The following is a 17,966-nucleotide window of genomic DNA, read 5'->3' as shown; positions in this document are numbered from 1 at the left end:
ATAATGTTCCCTTGTTAACATATTGAATTGCACCCCCTCTATATAGAATGAACTCCCTCAGCTTCATAGAGTCCAGTGAAAGCTGCTGAATAATGTTCCCTTGTTAACATATTGAATTGCACCCCCTCTATATAGAATGAACTCCCTCAGCTTCATAGAGTCCAGTGAAAGCTGCTGAATAATGTTCCCTTGTTAACATATTGAATTGCACCCCCTCTATATAGAATGAACTCCCTCAGCTTCATAGAGTCCAGTGAAAGCTGCTGAATAATGTTCCCTTGTTATCATATTGAATTGCACCCCCTCTATATAGAATGAACTCCCTCAGCTTCATAGAGTCCAGTGAAAGCTGCTGAATAATGTTCCCTTGTTAACATATTGAATTGCACCCCCTCTATATAGAATGAACTCCCTCAGCTTCATAGAGTCCAGTGAAAGCTGCTGAATAATGTTCCCTTGTTAACATATTGAATTGCACCCCCTCTATATAGAATGAACTCCCTCAGCTTCATAGAGTCCAGTGAAAGCTGCTGAATAATGTTCCCTTGTTATCATATTGAATTGCACCCCCTCTATATAGAATGAACTCCCTCAGCTTCATAGAGTCCAGTGAAAGCTGCTGAATAATGTTCCCTTGTTATCATATTGAATTGCACCCCCTCTATATAGAATGAACTCACTCAGCTTCATAGAGTCCAGTGAAAGCTGCTGAATAATGTTCCCTTGTTATCATATTGAATTGCACCCCCTCTGTATAGGATTTCACTCATCGGACTGGCCTGACTTCTAAATTTGGTCTGGGAGGAAGTGACATCAGAAGACCGTGATTCTGCGGAGACCCTTCACCTAGAAGGTTAGCGTGCTGTTTTGGGGGATGAAACCTTGTTGCACCCACGCCTTTATGTGTGTATTTATGTACGTTTTGTTCTTACTGACAGACTGACTTACTGTACAGATAATTACCCAATTACTCTTACAGAGCTGCGCCTGAGACTGCAGTCACACCCAATCGAGGTAACACGACACATCAAAACAAACAATTAGACATTATTCGTGACCAGAGAAGCTGCACCGAAGATTGTGTAGAGATTCTGCCCTCGGCTTTATACCGCCCCCTAGTGTTACCACCTGAAACCACATCTTCAAATGCGAAAGAAAAAGACAGTGACTCTCCGCTTCCTCGTTGCTTCGAGTTTAGTTTACAGTGTTGTTTGTTTGTTTGTTTGTTTGTTTGTTCGTTAATTGCTTTACATTGCCTCTCGGGGCTGTAGAATAATTAGCTGTTGACATAACTCGAATGTTCTCGATCGTTCTTAAACAATGTTGTTTCAGAGACGCGAGAGAGAGACCATGTGGAAAATTAAAGGGTCATATTTCCTCCTGCGAACCAAAACTGCAATTGATGTGTGATAATTCAGAAATATATACGTGATATATATATATATATATATATATATATATATATATATATATATATATATATATATATATATATATATATATATATAGTTTTACAGCAATTATTATTATTATTATTATTATTATTATTATTATTATTATTATTATTATAAAAAAGAACACGTGTTTAATATTGCAGTATCTCAGTCACATTTCATAGATGTATTATATTCGTGATATCAGGAAAAAAACCAAATATCTCAAACTAATGAATGAGTGTCCAGTGCGTGTGTGTTTTATTGACGTGTAATTTTGAATACCAGCACACATTGAAAAGCCCGGTAAATGCATGTATTTATATCGGATATAGGTGACAGGGGGGGAAAGTGTACTTTCTGGTTTTAAAACAGATAAAAGTCCTTACGCACAGTACGTCGCTGCAAAGGAAGACAAGAAAGCGCACGGAAAGCCCAGGCGTAGAGCACGCCGGACGCGTTCTACTGTGGCGTCACGGGAGGGGGAGGAGCCAGGCTGGTATATAAAGGAGGGTGGGAGCGCGCAGCTTCCGTTAAAGTCTCCGACGAAGAAGACAGCAGAGGCGGGACAGGAGAGCGAAAGCGCGTTTGTTTTCGGGGTTTTTCTTCAAATAAACCGAGTTTAGCCTTTTTTTTTATTATTTGTTTTGTCTGTGTGACCGAGTCAAGCCGGAGAAGGATGAGCCTGACGCTGCTGGGTTTGAAGCGGACCTCCCCCAACTCTGTCGTTCAGCTGAATCTGTGCTGCGGGAATGGCGGCCCCGGCGGGTACGCGCATCTCCTTCCAGAGCGGAGCGCGGGAGCGGACGCGGGGACGCGCGGGGAGCCCGAGCTCGTCCGAGGCTTGGCGGAAAAACCCGAAGAGCCGCACCGCTCGGACGAACCCGATTCCTGCCCCGCTCGGACCTCCAAACCCGCCCGGATCGCCTGCAAAGCCAAAGGGCTGCCCGGCTTCCCGCTGAGCACCAACGAGGACGGGTCCCTGCCGTCCTCCCCCGACACCCCGGTCTGCGGGGGGGTGCCGGGCTTCGAGGAGCCTCGCCCGGGCGGGCGGCTCGCCCGGGAGACCAGGGCGATCATCGGGGAGTATCTGCGGGGGTACGCGGGTCTGCCGGCCGCTGCTCGGAGCCGAAGCGAGCCGCTGGAGACCCTGAGGCGAGTCGCGGACGGCGTGATCGAGAAGCACCAGTACGCGTTCAACGGTGAGGACCGCACGCCGTGCAGAGCGGGCTCTCTCTAAATGTTATTATAACGCGTCTGTGCGGGTTTGCTTTTCTCCGCCAGCTTCCCTTGCTCTGTTTGGCATTCAGACCCAAGGCAGACCAGGTCAAATCTGATATACCTCTGATTTTGTTTTTTTTTTGGGGGGGGTGGGGGTGTTGGTGGACCGTCTCTAGTATGCAGACACCTGGCACGCTTTTGCAATGTTAGTTTGGTTTGCTGGAAAGCCCGTATCGTGTTTGTTTTTAATCTGGTTTTAATATAAGGCTGTTTATGGTAGGGGGTGCGAGCTGGCTGAGCTCTGAAGCACCCCATGGAGCCCGGGGGGGGACTGCAGTGCGGTAGGGGGTGCGAGCCCCCCCCCCCCCCACCCAGGTCCACCAAGCCAGCCAAATCAAAGAGCCATCCTAGCGCAAATCAAGATTCTAGTCGCCCTCCCCCCCCCCCCCACTAGATCGACTTCGTGACCCTCGCATCGAGCCCAGCTCCTCCCCCAGACCAAAACCCCCCCCCCCACAGTTTTGGGGTTCGGTTTAGCCAAATCAAAGAGCCATCGCAGTTCAACTAAGCACGTCGCCCTCCCCCCCCATCTAGATCGAGCAGGTCGTAGGTAGCTCGGGGGGTGAGGAGGGGGTCTGGTCCTTGGGGGGGGTGTCTGACCAAAAGGGTCGGTTTAGTTTCTCGGTAGGATCGCAGTTGATTCTGTGCAGCTGGACTCTCCAGGATCGCGCCTCGTTTTATTGCAAAATTAAACCCGCATTGCTGAAATCTGTTGGGGGGGGGAGTTGTAAAAGGTGCTTTTTTAAGGATAGTTTCAGTGTTTCCTGTAGCAATGATCGCTGAAGGATGCGGGGCTGGTTTACGCATTTGGGTGTCTACGCGCATTCGTGTCTTTAAACATTAATACATGTTTATAATGCATGAATAAAATACATAACCGAGCCGCGGCGTAAAACGAGAACGATGGTATTTCAGATGCAGCTCTGAACACGCAAGTTTTATATCGAGATTAGGAGAGATTGTGATCGATTTTGTTTTGATTGAGATTGGTGCGACTCCCCCCCCGAAATAGTTTTGTAGAAACTCGTTTTTTTTTTTTTTTTTACACGCCCCTTAATTGAGGAGCTCTTTCCAAACGCTGTTAATTCCCTCCCCCACACGGATGGATGTCTGTTTTTTCCATAGGTAGTCTCTAGAGAGACTGGGGCGGTGGTTGAACTGAGGTTTTGTACAGCTTGCTTGTTTTTAGAGTGCAAATCCCAACCCGCGACTCGCTTCAAAACAAGCCCAATGCCGCTTATTGGGGCTATCGCTTTCATTGTGAGCAGAGCAACAAACAAGAGAAATATTTGAACTGCAATCTTAGCCACGCAGGGAGGCAAACCAGGAAGGAGTGGTTGTTGACAGATAACAAGTCACCCCCCAAAGAAGAAAATAGGGAAGATGAAACAATTCATAGCGTCTAAATTAATCTCCTGAGGATTGCCAGCCATGCTGCAGGGTTTGTCTCCAAGCCCAAACCACAGAAGCGAAGCCTGCTGACTTTCAGAGCGAGGATGTTTACAATCCAGCTATGTGGATTGATTCCCATGGCAATGAGGCTTGATCCAGTCCATCCCCCTCTTTCCACTGAACTGGAGAGGCTCTTCATTTTCATTTGGTTTCTGAAGCTTAGTAGTGGGGTGGTTTTGAATTTTGTAGGCTTTTAAGTCCCCCTCCTCCCCATGCTTTGGCGGTTCACACACCTGTGGGAGAGGGACGCTCTGCTGTACAGCTCTGGGCAAATGTTTTGCATCGCCTAGAATTTTAGGACTGACTTTAAATTATTTGAGGTGTTTTATTGGATAACATGATTGCAAAAAATCAAACAGAAAGAAGCCATGATAGTATTTTTCATATGTTTTTGAAATCACTTTTTTTTTGTAACCCTACAGGAGGGGAGCACTCCAAAGTGGCGTGCAGTTGAATATGTTGGATGATGAATTCAGTAGGTGTGGCATTGTGGAGAGGGATTTTGTTGGACTTTGTGAAGCTGAATGAGATTCCTCTATAGTGGGATGCAAGTCTCTTGCCTGTCGGGGTTGTGTCTCTAGCAGTTCCCCAGCGAGTGGGTTTGTCGGTGTTTACGTTTTGGAAGGGGCTGGCTTGTCGTTTCCCTCGCAGGCGCAGGGTTTGCGTGGCTGCGGTTTTAACAGTTCCATCTTCACGCAGGCTCTCTCTCCCTGGGGGGGGTGGGGAAGGGTGTGTTGAGTTTCGGTTGCAGAGAAGGTGATTAGTCAGTCTGACATGACTACACCGCAAAAGGGAATGCAAATATAAAACAATTGAGTAATTATTTCCTAAAGGGAAACGGTGGGCTGGAACAGCAGGACCTGTTTTTAGCCCAGGCTGTTGAGCATTGTTGGGGAACCCCCCCTCCTGTTGCACAGCAGTGTGATCTGTTCCTGGCTTCACTGAGTAGTCACACACCTGAGCTTGTTGTCTGTACACACTGGGGCTGATCCAGCTGGTTTTGCAACCGGGAATGGGTGAAGCTGCTCTGTAGTGGCTTGCTCTATACTTGTGGTTTACAAATTCCGAGCTTTGGAAATTGATAGCATTTTTTTTTCTTCTCTTCCTCCTTTCCCAGGAATGATCAACAAGCTGAACGTAGGGCAGAAAACAGAGGTGGATTTCGTGACGGGCGTGGCGGAGAGCCTGTTCAGCGATGGGACCACGAACTGGGGCCGCGTGGTGAGCTTGGTGGCATTCGGGGCGGTGGTGGCCAAGCACCTGAAGCAGAGCGGTCTGGAGCACTGCATCGAGCCCCTGGGAGAGAGGATCAGCTCCTTCCTCCTCCGGGATAAGAGCGAGTGGATGCTCAACAACGGAGCGTGGGTGAGTGAGCGTGCTGTCTTCTCACGCCAGGAGGGGGCGCCATGCCGGGGAGGGGGAGGTGGGACAGACTGGACCGCGCACAAGGAAGCGAGGGCTGCTTGCCCGACCGCTCTCTTCTTGGTGCGTTTCTCAGAGCGTGACTCTATCGCGAGGATGAAGCAGTTTTTGGGCGGTCAGTTCCAGCCCGGCCAGTTCAGGTTTTGTAAACCCTGCTTCATGCGCCTTGTTGCAAAATAATAAAACTGCCAGGCTTGTGTACCATAAAAGGTTCAAGACATTTGGGCATCCATTCTTGTAGAGAAACAATTAACTGGAAAATCTGCACTGTGGAATCATTTTGAGGAGAATGAGAGATGGAGGCAGCGATAGATGTGCTTCATTTTAGTTACAAACATGTTTGACTGTCAATCTTTGAATATTTTGAGGAAATAGATGGTTTGATCGTCTGACGGCCCGTCTTTACCAGATTCTTCACTGTTGTAATAATACATTGAGAAACATTCTAATTTTTTTTTTTCTCTCTGTTCTGCAGGAAGGCTTTGTGAATTTCTTCCATGTGGAGGACACAGAGTCCAGCGTGAGGAACGCTCTGATGACGTTCGCTGGCCTTGCAGGTATCGGCGCCGGCATCGCGCTGCTGATGAGATGAGAGGAGGGGGGAAGAGGGGAGGGGACTCCCCAAAGAGTCTGGACTATCTCTTCGTAGAATGTCTGTCCATTCAGAAAGAAAGACTCTGCTTCCCAGCCCTGTCTGAAACAGAGTTCTGTGACTGACCTGGCAAAGGGGGTGCAGTTTTGAGGAACACAGTCTACCCTAGAGAGGGTAGGGGGCACAGACCAGGGGTGTCTCTGTGCTGGTGGAGGGGGGGTCCAGAGAGGAGTTCTCCAGGCACAGTTTTCTAAAACTCACTACAGTTTGGAGACCGGAGGACGGGATGGATTCCTAGACGCTCCTTTTATTTATTTTTTTGTAAATTTTTTGGTGCTTTTAAAACATCGCAGCTAAATTTGAGCGTGAATGTAACCCCAGATTTCAAAGTGTTTAAGTTACACAGCGACACCCCTGGTATGGCTTTCCCTCTAGATTAAGGGGAGCTTGTTTAAGTTTTTTTTTTTTTGATTGGGGTGTTTTTTTGGGGGGGGTGACAGGCTATCGCACCGTTGAATCTAAAATGTTTCCCGACCTGGACAGTAGTGCAGGCTCTGGTCGCTGGCACACCTGTTTACCCTCGGTTTGGGGGGGAGGGGAGGAGAGGAGAGAGAGATTTATTTTTGTAATAAATTTTTATTTGAGAAATGTCCTGTGTTTTTGTCTTTTTAGCAAGTGTTTTGAAATCCTATTTTTGCCCCCCTCCCCCCAAATCGATCAGATTACTAAATGATTACTGCATTGCAATTAAACATTTTAATTTGTTTTGCAGCTTTTAATACAGAATACATATGTTCTGTCTTCAGTTTAAATCTCTTTTCTATGCGACTAAGTTATTAGTCGTTTGTAATTCTCACTTCAGTTGACCGTAATTAAGTGTGCCAGCAGCTTTTTAAAAACAAAAGTTTTTAGAAACTGGTTTCTTATTTTGTTCTCTACGGTTCCTGTTTAAATTTAATAGGGTAACAGATGTGTAGTCTCTTAATATAGCACCCGAGATCATGAATGCTGGGAGAGCTTGTTTTATAAATGAGGATTGTGACAAAAGGATGGCTTGCAGTTTCTCTCTCATTGATTCGCTAGTCATTGAAAATAATTCTGCAAGTTAGCAAATCAGTCGCTGCAGTGTCCAAACTTGAAATTTCAGACCTAACATCCTTGATGGGCTTTTTCAAATAGCTTAAGTATTTGTCTCTGGGATGAACTCCTGCTGTGTGGCGTGGTGCTCACCTTTGTCCAGCTGAAGTGTATTTTTGTATTGTACATAGATATATATTATATGTGGGAGTGCTACAGAAGCTGCCAGCTATTGATATAATACTGTAATCTAGAGATTAGAAACTGCATTCACTTCATAACCAGACTATAACGCACACTTTCACCGGCATAGCTCTGTATGTGCAGGAACAGTGGCTCCAATAATCATCCAACTGCAGAGTGTCTCCCATCTCCCAATGTAAAATGTTGTACAAATTTGTAGATATTAAATATCTAAATTTTTAAAATGCTTTTATTTTGCGTGGTTTTTGTTGCTATCGGTTTTCTTTTTCTTGGGGGGGGGGGTAGGTAGTCTGATCTTCTGCATGTTTTTCACAGAGATGAGCCCTGGTCTTGCAGGGAATCATTTGTTTCCAGATTTTTTTTGTTGGATCTGCCCCCTCCAGAATGAACTAATTTAGCTTCAAGTTGAATGAAACCTGCTGAATAATTTTACATTCACGTTGAATTGCTGGAAAAATGACGAGGGGGGAGGGATTTGACTTTGTAAGGAGATCTAACGAGAGAGAGAGAGAGTCCGTGTGAAACTAACCCATTGACGAAACTCTCCCTTAAGCGAACCCGGGACCGGTCCGGGAGGTTCTCAGTACCAGGGTTGGGTGTGTGTTTCACCTGCAGCCTCTTCACGTGGTCGGCTGGCTTCGTTTTTGCATTTGCCTGTCGCAGCGCTTCCTGATCGGCGCATGCAAACCAGCGACTTCCATTCAGTTCTGCACCAACACCTATCGGCCAAAAAAAAAAATTTGCATCGACTGAAAACTTCAGAATTGAGATTTTAAAAGTAGAATAGATGGCTTAAAGAATCATATGTCTACCGCCAACATGCCAATCCTTTCAGTTATATAAACAGAGCAGGAAACTCCCAAGCCTTGAATATCTTTGAAATGTGTGTAAAATAGCAGTCTAATGATAGATACAAGCAGTGCCGCCCTTTCAAATCCTGGAGTAGAGGCTTCAATTGAAACCGCCTGCTTCCTTATTTCCATTCTGTTGCCATGACAGCCAGACGAGAAAGAGGGGAAGCGAGTGACGGCAGCAAGCTAGCTAACCAGTCTCTCCCTGCAAGTATTTCGCAAAATAAAACTCGCAAGACTGCGTCGTTCCATGAATTTATTTCATGTTTTTATTTCAGTATGACTTTTTTTTTTTTAAATCTTTCGTATGTGTCATTTGAGTTTAATTGGTTTTTGGGGTGTAATAAATGTGTTTTTTAAACATGAATTGCTGTGTAATTGAGCAATTGCTGTTTGAATATGCGCACACACCCCCTCCCCTCCCTGCTTAAAGTCTGGTTTCTTGTGTGTGTTTTTTTTTTTTTTTTTTACACAGAGAGAACGTCCTTCTTGGATTTTAAACCGTTTTTGGGAAGCTTCCCCATTGTCTGGAAAGTAAATGCGTTTTGTAGTTTATTTCCGCCAGTGCTTACTCCTGGGCAGAATGAACACGTTGAGGGGTGTGGCGGAGCTATCGTTAGCAAACACCTTTATCCAAGGAGACTTGCAGACTAGGGCGTGTGAACCATGCATCAGCTGCTGAGTCACCTACAGCAACGTCTCGCCCCAAAGACGCAGCACAAGGAGGTTCAGTGACTCGCTCGGGGTCCCACAGCGGGTCCATGGCTGAGCTGGGATTTGAACCAGAGACCTCGTGCTTACAAGCCCTTTTCCACTGGACCACACTAACATTTCTGTGACTCTTTCGTGTGATTATAATTGAAATTACTGCAGCATAAGTGTATTTGCACCAAATTATTTGGTAGTCGCCTTTATCCCAGATGACTCACAGGGGTGTTACAGGGCAGCGCAGGGTTACAATGCAAGCTTCATATTGAAACACAGTGTAGTTTACAGCAAGTGCAAATAATAACACTGCTAGAATACAATATGAACTAGGATGCTGTGTATAGTAATAACACTGCTAGAATACAGTATGAACTAGGATGCTGTGTATAATAATAACACTGCTAGAATACAGTATGAACTAGGATGCCGTGTATAATAATAACACTGCTAGAATACAATATGAACTAGGATGCCGTGTATAATAATAACACTGCTAGAATACAGTATGAACTAGGATGCCGTGTATAATAATAACACTGCTAGAATACAATATGAACTAGGATGCCGTGTATAATAATAACACTGCTAGAATACAATATGAACTAGGATGCCGTGTATAATAATAACACTGCTAGAATACAATATGAACTAGGATGCCGTGTATAATAATAACGCTGCTAGAATCCAATATGAACTAGGATGCCGTGTATAATAATAACACTGCTAGAATACAATATGAACTAGGATGCCGTGTATAATAATAACACTGCTAGAATACAATATGAACTAGGATGCCGTGTATAATAATAACGCTGCTAGAATCTATGAACTAGGATGCCAGATATGAACTAGGATGCCGTGTATAATAATAACACTGCTAGAATACAATATGAACTAGGATGCCGTGTATAATAATAACGTGTATAATAATATGAACTAGGATGCTATAATAATAACGCTAGAATACAATATGAACTAGGATGCCGTGTATAATAATAACGCTGCTAGAATCCAATATGAACTAGGATGCCGTGTATAATAATAACGCTGCTAGAATCCAATATGAACTAGGATGCCGTGTATAATAATAACACTGCTAGAATACAATATGAACTCGGATGCAGTCAGTTAGGATCACAGCAAGTTATATCTACAGTGACTGTTAGCAGTGCAATAGTGCAAGGATAGCGCATCAGCTGAGGATCCAGTAACATGGTGCTGAGGGCAGACGAGTCCAGAGCAGAGCAGGAGGGGCGGATCAGGAGATCTACAAGCGCAGTCTGAACAAGGGGGTCCTCGGGAGGCGGTAGTTGCAATTATATTTATAGTCGAGAGCAGCTTGTGTGAGGGTTTCTGCACTGTACTTTTCTCACTGTAGTCAGGAAGTGGGTGTGGGGTGGGGTCTGAGGTGGGGGTGGTGGGGGGGGGGGGGGGGGGGGGGGTGGTCTTTTTTTGAAGCTCAAATGATTTTCAGTCTATTTTAGGAAGGGCTTCTGCAGCCCTCCCCTGCCTGCCTCGTCTCTCCTGCACAGGAAAGCGAGCAGCTGAAAAGACAACTGGCTTCTTTTTTAGTTACGCAAAGCCTCCTGACAGCAACACGGAGACGCAGCTCTTATACAGAAGAACATTTTTAGGATCTGGATTGAGAGCTTTCTGCAGTGCCGCTCTGACAATAGATTGTATGTGTGTGTGTATAGTAATTGGTAGTATTGTATTGAATCTGGTCTCTCTTTGTATCCGAGCTGCGTTGTTGAGATATATCTGTGCTGGCCCTGCCTGGGGGCATAAAGTCAAAAAAACTAAACTAAAACATTAATAACAATATCCAAACTCGTGTTCGGCCCGTCAGCGCTGGTCCGGTTCCCAGCAGCTGATTGATCTCAGAACTGTGTCAAGTCGGGTCTGAAAGGATCCCAGTGATTCAGCATCGACAGCGTGGCTCGGTAACCCATTCCAAAGCTTTTTCAGTAGCGGAAGCAGCGAGCTGGTTTGTAGCAGCCCTGTTTCTCGAAGGAGGCTCGCTGGTCCAGCGATTAAAGAAAGGGGCTTGATACCAGGAGGATCAAATCCCAGCAAAGCCACTGACTCCCTGTGTGGGTGAGCAAGTCACTGAACCTCCTTGTGCTCCGCCCTTCGGACGAGACGCAAAACAAACGAGGTCCTATTGGAAGTGGCTCTGCAGCAGCAGCAGTTGATGATGCAGAGTTCACCCCCCTGGTCTCAAGGGGAGCTGCTGGACGAAAGGGTTCGAATGCTGGGTTTGGTGAGAGTGGGGGCAGGGGCTTGTGGGTGCAAACAATCAAAAAAATAATTCAAGCCCAAGTAAAAATGTAGGGGTTAAGACTGAGGGATCTGATAGTGCAAGGGTGTCCCATCAATCGATCCCACTGGTCCAGACTGGTCTGCCCTGAGATATCCGCCGGGACTTTGAAGCCTCCTGGAGCGATAGGTACCAAATACGTTGTTTTGTTAATTTTCTTGGCTGTTTTCTATTTATTTTTGTTGTTTGCGCTTCACTTTTTAAACGACAGTCTCCATCCTAAAACCCCACAGGGCGATGCAAACCTGGCCAGATCTGCAGATTGTTTAAAGTCTAAAGTCTGGTTAGATAACGTTTCAGAATAACAAAAGCTGGGAAGCAAACAGTTGCCGGGCTGCGGATGGAAATTCACAAGGAACTCGTGATTCCAGACTGGCTCTCCCAGCCTGGGAAAGCAGAGCCCAAAGCACCCGGAATGACATCAATCCCTGGCAGATTTCCAAACACCCCTGCCTGACTCAAACGCTGCTCGTAATGTCTGAGCCGGAGTTCCGCATTGTGGATTACTGGAGTTAAATAGCAAGTGTGTTTGAACCAGTCTGTTACATGAGAGACAACAATAACACAGGGCACTGCTGAGCTAGAGTCTATATTTACTGCAAATAGCCACGGCTATAAATGTTTTATGGAACCAAATATAAAATGACAGTAAGAACCATTTCTTAAATGTGACACTATATATATATATATATATAGAGAGAGAGAGAGAGAGAGAGAGAGAGAGAGAGAGAGAGAGAGAGAGAGAGAGAGAGAATGTGGAGTTTCGAGAGAAACACATGCGCTCGTAAACATTTGAAAATAAAATCTGGTGGCAGCTCGCTGGTGTAACCAATGCAAGGACCCGAGCGCTGGAGAAAGACGAGCGTGTGAAAGCGGTCTGGCAGTTCTGGAGAAGCTGAAGCCCTCTCGGTTCAGTGGCAGGTCTTACCAGCACGCAAGGGATTGCAATAATCAGACGAGAGGCTCAGAGTGTAGCAGCATCTCTGGTGGGCAGAACCCCACCCTCATCATAATATTGGTGAAGCAATACTGTTCACGCAGATTCCCCCTCCCCCTCCTCGCGTCGTGTTTGTTGCCGTCACACAGAGACACTGCTGTGGTATTTCCTAGAGATTTCTGATTACATCAGCAACGCCTCTTGCTGCAGGATGCGAGTGCAAAGTCAAACAACGGCCTGTTTGTATGTTTGTTTGTATGTTTGTTTGTTTATTTGCAGGGGAGCAATCGCACTCGCCAACATTAGCAATGCTGCGTGTTACCAGGCAGCCAGGAGTAGCTCTGCTGGGTGAATACTGTATCGGGGTGCCTTGCCTTATATAAGTTCCCCCGTACTAAAACCCACAGCAAAGTGTAATAAAACACTGAGAAAGCATTGTCAAGCTAAGCATTGTAAAGCACAGAGAGGTCTGGTAAAGCATAGGGAAGCATTGTAAAGCACAGAGAGGTCTGGTAAAGCATAGGGAAGCATTGTAAAGCACAGAGAGGTCTGGTAAAGCATAGGGAAGCATTGTAAAGCACAGAGAGGTCTGGTAAAGCATAGGGAAGCATTGTAAAGCACAGAGAGGTCTGGTAAAGCATAGGGAAGCATTGTAAAGCACAGAGAGGTCTGGTAAAGCATGGGAAGCATTGTAAAGCACAGAGAGGTCTGGTAAAGCATAGGGAAGCATTGTAAAGCACAGAGAGGTCTGGTAAAGCATATGGAAGCATTGTAAAGCACAGAGAGATCTGGTAAAGCACAGGGATTACCGTAAGTTCACTCTTTTCTTTTGGTCAGTGAGAAGTTATTTTTGTTGTATGCTCAGCACAGGATTCCAGACATTACTGGTAAACAGAGGCCCTGTTCTGCAGTGTTACCTGCATTAATCAGCTGTACAGTGTTCTCCTGTCTCCAAAAACGCGTTACACAGGCTGTGTCACAAGATCCCCAGGTCAAATACTGCAGACAAACATGTTTATGTCGATCGCGTTGTTTGTACAAAAATGACCTGTTTCGTGTTTTGGTTTTGTTTCCTGACCTTGTCAACGGGTGTGACTCCTACAGGATCATTATTATTATTATTATTATTATTATTGGGGAAATGCATTTATATATATATTTTAAACCATTCATTTTATCAAAGCCAGGGTACAAGCAAGATCTTGCAATGGGATTCCCCAGCTTTTTTTTTATTATAATTTTGAAAACGACACCTAAGAACATGTAAAGGGCTGCCCCCCTCCCCCCTATTCGAGCCCCGGTCTCAGTTTCTCCCCTCTGTCTAGGGCTGCGTGTCAGTGCGTTTACGCGACACGGCATCGGGCTGGCTTGGCAGCGTGGATAGCGTTATTGCCTCTCTGCAGTTAGCAGCCTGTGTGAGCTACACGCATGCAAAAACAGCTTCGCTCCTCCCCGCCAGCCCAAGCAAACAGCTGCTAGCTTGAAGCTTAATTTGCGTGCATTTTTTTTTTTTTTCAATAAGTAATTGAAATAGTCAATCGTGTATTCCCCCTGGAAAAAAAAAAGATAAACGTTCCCGTTTTTTTTAAGCGTGGCTCTGGGGGTTCGGTCAGAGACTTGAGTTAAAAAATCCTTCATAGTACGTAATATAACACGCAGGCCGTGACCTGCACAGGGTCGCACATAAACAAACAAACAAACAAACAAACAAACAGACATGTCATTGTGGGGGGGGGGGGAAAACAGCCGAGCGTCTTTGCGTAAAAGCGCGCACGTACGCACGCACAGCACGTTTTAAACTAGTTAAACAGCAAAACCCAGCAAACCTGCAATATATCAAAGCCGTAAACTCGGCTGTTTAAAAGCGGTTTCTGTCACAATCGCAGAGAGAGCAGACCTTTAAAAACATTTTCAAAGACATTTAATTACAGCCCGGTCACACACACACAATCTGCATTCAGAGTAGAGAAAGGGGAGATCTCGCTGTGCCTCCTTGCACGTACCACAGCGTGTCTCATTACGCAACTACAAGCCCCCTCGGCGGAAGCGCCGGGCTGTACGTGCTGCTTGTGCTCCAAATGTCTTTAAAAAAAAAAAAATTTAGCTCGTGTACGTGAGGTAACCATTGAAAAGACGAAAACAGCCCGCGGGTCGAGTACAGCGCATTGCACGTTGCCGTACCCGTTGCACAGAGGTCTTTGTGTAAACGTGCAGCTTTTTATGCATTGCAATACTGATATGCGTTATGTAATGTATATACAAACGCTGTGTGACTCCCTGTTAAAAAAATAATTAATAAACCCTTCGAAAAAAAGAGTTTTAGTCGCAATGGGAAAGACAGCAGACTTAACAAGCTTTGATAGAAGCCTGCCCTGGACTGGAGGGAGCCCCCTTTCTCTTAGAGGGGTGAGGGAGGGAGCAGTTCAGTCTCCCTGCCTCAAGCCTGCCCTGGACTGGAGGGAGTGCCCTTTCTCTTAGGGGGGGAGGGGAGGGAGCAGTTCAGTCTCCGTGCCTCAAGCCTGCCCTGGACTGGAGGGAGTGCCCTTTCTCTTAGGGGGGTGAGGGAGGGAAGGAGGGAGCAGTTCAATCTCCGTGCCTCAAGCCTGCCCTGGTCTGGAGGGAGCCCCCTTTTCTCTGGGGGGTGGGGAGGTTTATTATATATAAATATTGCAGTGGATAAACACGGTGATCTGGTTTTGAAAGCACTGGATCTGAAATGCTTCCTCTTTTGGGGGACGGGACGGGACGACGACTTCTCCTTTTGCAATTCCTGTCTCAAAACCGCTGACGTCAAGCACTGTGCAATCTTAGAGCAGCCATCGTCGCAAGACCCTGCCATTTGTGTTCCTCTTTATAACAAGTATAAGAGAGAGAGAGAGAGAGAGAGAGAGAGAGAGAGAGAGAGAGAGAGAGAGAGAGAGAGATTGCTTTTAGTGTTCCTGTTCCAGTCACAGGAGCTGTGTCTTATTAACACAGTCGTCCCTGATTATGAAACAGCCTTATTATTTGTGCCTGTGGTCTAGTTGGCTGTAGCTTGTTGCCAGTCAGTGGATCAGGGAGACTCCTGTTGCTGCCCAGTTCTTGCTGAGTCACCAGTGGGTCATGTTCCTCCGTGTGGGAGGGCCGCTGGTTCTCAGTGGGTTCTATTGAGGATGATACCAGCAGAAAACCATTACAGCAGGCAGCCTCACCAAGACATCAGACAGTGATGCAGAACTCGCACTATTGGCTCCACCTGCTTCCTTAAAGCACACTGTATACAGATCTGCCCAAAAGTTTAGTAATCAAAGAAAATACTATTTAACAGGATTCATTCGGCTCTATTAATTCCGTAGGGTGATGCAAAACTTTTGGCCCTAACTGTAATCTGATTCCAATTTTAGTAACACGTTAAACGTAATCCGATTACATTTTTTCAGTAAACTGTAATCTGATTACTTTTTTTTTTTTTTTTTCCCAGTGGCTTGCAACTGTCCCGGTTCCTTTTCCAGACAGGTAACGGAACACGGTCGCAAAAAAACAACGTAGTTCCTTTTCGAAACGTTTTTTAAGAGAATTCATGCGAATCGGGCAGAGAGTTGAAAGGTGGTCTCTGGTTTTAGAGCCCTAGAATGTGGAAACTTAGCATTGAACTGCAGCCTTGAATTTTGCTGCCTGCGGATTAGAGAGAGCGGTACTGATGAATTCACTAGATCTGAGTGTATAACCAAGGGGGTGAAGGTGACCTGCAGCGCAGGAAGTATGAGGTTTTAGCTTTTGAAGTAGAGGAGCGTGCTAGTGAGAGGCCGGGGAATGGATTTGTAAGTCTTGTTTGTAATTTGTTTAGAGGAGAGGGGATTGCTGAGGTTTCATTTGAAGGGGCTCAGAGTTCTTTGCCTGCGTTCGCTCTCCTGTGCTTGCGTGCCATCGCTGCTTCTTCAAAGGATGAAGAGGAAGTCGCTTTGGGGAAGCGATTCTTCTGACAGGAGCATGAGGGATTGACCTCAGTGGAGTAAATCGAGTCTCTGAAACGAAACTCTGTTCTGTTTATGAATCAGGAAGCAAGAAATGGAATGTTTCTGTGAATTGTTTGCATTGTGAATGAAATGTCTGCAGGGTCGCTGGAGGGAGACGGAAATTATTAAAAAAAAAAAAAAAAATAACAAATCAATTGTCTGGAGCCTTCCTATTTAGCAAAACGGAGAGAGAGATCAGGTGATCAGAAAATGCGACGTCATTGGCTGAACACACACACACACACACACACACACACACACACACACACACACACACACACAGAGCACATGAAACACAGCCCCACGCTTGCACTGTCAGAATGACTGAGGATGGGCCCCCTCTGATCCCACACGGCCCCCCCCCCTCGCTTGGTAAATACTCTGAGCAATAAAGCCCGTGCAGTTTCTGCATGTTTAAATAGATATTCTATCACAATACCAGGGTATCACCGTCCTCTCTCCGTGTCTCTGCAAACACACCCAAAGGAGGATGAAGGAAAAGAACACTTCTAAAGCGTGCAGCTCTTAGAAATATCTCCAAAACCGCGTCCAGCGTCTTCCTAATCTCGGCATGTGGCTTTTGACCCATGCCCTGGAACTGAACGGCAATGCTGGTTTTCCACAAGTTGCGCCTTGACTCTAATTGAGTCAGCGCTTGTTGTCAGTCTTATGATCCCGTCCACAAGCCTGCTGCTCCCAACTCTTACATCATGTTTTGTTTTGCTTAAAGCGCTTTTCTTTTTTTTTTTTAAGGTAGTCTCGGTGATCCTGAGGTTAAAGAAAACGCACAGGCACAGGCCCCTGACTCGCTGTGTGTGTGAGAGAGACCCCGAGCGAGTCACTCCACCTCCTTGTGTGTGTGTGTGAGAGACCCCGAGCGAGTCACTCCACCTCCTTGTGTGTGAGAGACCCCGAGCGAGTCACTCCACCTCCTTGTGTGTGAGAGACCCCGAGCGAGTCACTCCACCTCCTTGTGTGTGAGAGACCCCGAGAGAGTCACTCCACCTCCTTGTGTGTGAGAGACCCCGAGAGAGTCACTCCACCTCCTTGTGTGTGAGAGACCCCGAGCGAGTCACTCCACCTCCTTGTGTGTGTGAGAGACCCCGAGCGAGTCACTCCACCTCCTTGTGTGTGTGTGAGAGACCCCGAGCGAGTCACTCCACCTCCTTGTGCTCCGTCCTTCGGACGAGACGCAAAACAAACGAGGTCCTATTGGAAGAGACTCTGCAGCAGCAGCAGGAGTTGTTGACGATGCAGAGTTCACCCCCCTGGTCTCTGTGAGTCGCTCTGGATAAAAGCATCTGCTCAATACATAATTAATAATAATATAACAGGCAGAACGCGCTGTCTGTGTGATCTGGGCTGTAATACAACTCTTATTCTCAAGAGTCAGCGGTCGGACTAACTCCGTGAGCTGTAGCTATGACAACCGAGATCAACTGTTCTGTTTCTAATGTCAACACAAAGCCAGCTTCAGCGTTTTTTCCCTAAATCACCAAGATTATTAAAGGATTATGACTCATGGAAATTTGTTGAGAAAAAACAGAATGAACTGGGCTTATTTAAAATGGCTTAAGTATCACTTTAAGTGTGCTGGGTTTTTTTTTTTTGTTATTTTTATTTTGCTTGTGATTCTTCTTTGAATCTGCTTTGAGCTGTTCTGGCCGATTTGTGTGTAAATTCTGCGCGTGTCA

The 17,966-nt window shown here is 46.0% G+C and overlaps 1 protein-coding gene and 1 long non-coding RNA gene across 2 annotated transcripts; one reads left to right on the top strand and one right to left on the bottom strand.

The window, feature by feature from the left end:
* Nucleotides 1–1,958: 1,958 nt before the first annotated feature.
* mcl1b (MCL1 apoptosis regulator, BCL2 family member b) lies at nt 1,959–7,685 on the top strand. The gene is made up of 3 exons (XM_041243048.1): nt 1,959–2,635; nt 5,284–5,531; nt 6,064–7,685. Exons 1-3 carry the CDS (start codon nt 2,113–2,115, stop codon nt 6,178–6,180), a joined length of 888 nt encoding a protein of 295 aa, XP_041098982.1. The 5' UTR covers nt 1,959–2,112; the 3' UTR covers nt 6,181–7,685.
* Nucleotides 7,686–15,750: 8,065 nt separating this feature from the next.
* Nucleotides 15,751–17,373, bottom strand: LOC121309878. The gene is made up of 2 exons (XR_005948710.1): nt 17,316–17,373; nt 15,751–17,163 (listed from the first exon to the last, which is right to left on the bottom strand). It is a non-coding gene; the product is annotated as an uncharacterized LOC121309878 (long non-coding RNA).
* Between the last annotated feature and the right edge of the window lie 593 nt (nt 17,374–17,966).

This window comes from Polyodon spathula, unplaced genomic scaffold (genome assembly GCF_017654505.1).
Source record: "Polyodon spathula isolate WHYD16114869_AA unplaced genomic scaffold, ASM1765450v1 scaffolds_1563, whole genome shotgun sequence".
NCBI lineage: Eukaryota > Metazoa > Chordata > Actinopteri > Acipenseriformes > Polyodontidae > Polyodon > Polyodon spathula.
This window is presented reverse-complemented; position numbering and strand designations above follow the sequence as displayed.

Bases quoted from the DNA above. Each gene is read 5' to 3' on its own strand.
- mcl1b (XM_041243048.1), top strand. From the start codon at position 2,113: ATGAGCCTGACGCTGCTGGGTTTGAAGCGGACCTCCCCCAACTCTGTC. The intron at 2,636-5,283 runs GTGAGGACCGCA...CTCCTTTCCCAG, and splicing joins GCACCAGTACGCGTTCAACG to GAATGATCAACAAGCTGAAC. The intron at 5,532-6,063 runs GTGAGTGAGCGT...TCTGTTCTGCAG, and splicing joins TGCTCAACAACGGAGCGTGG to GAAGGCTTTGTGAATTTCTT.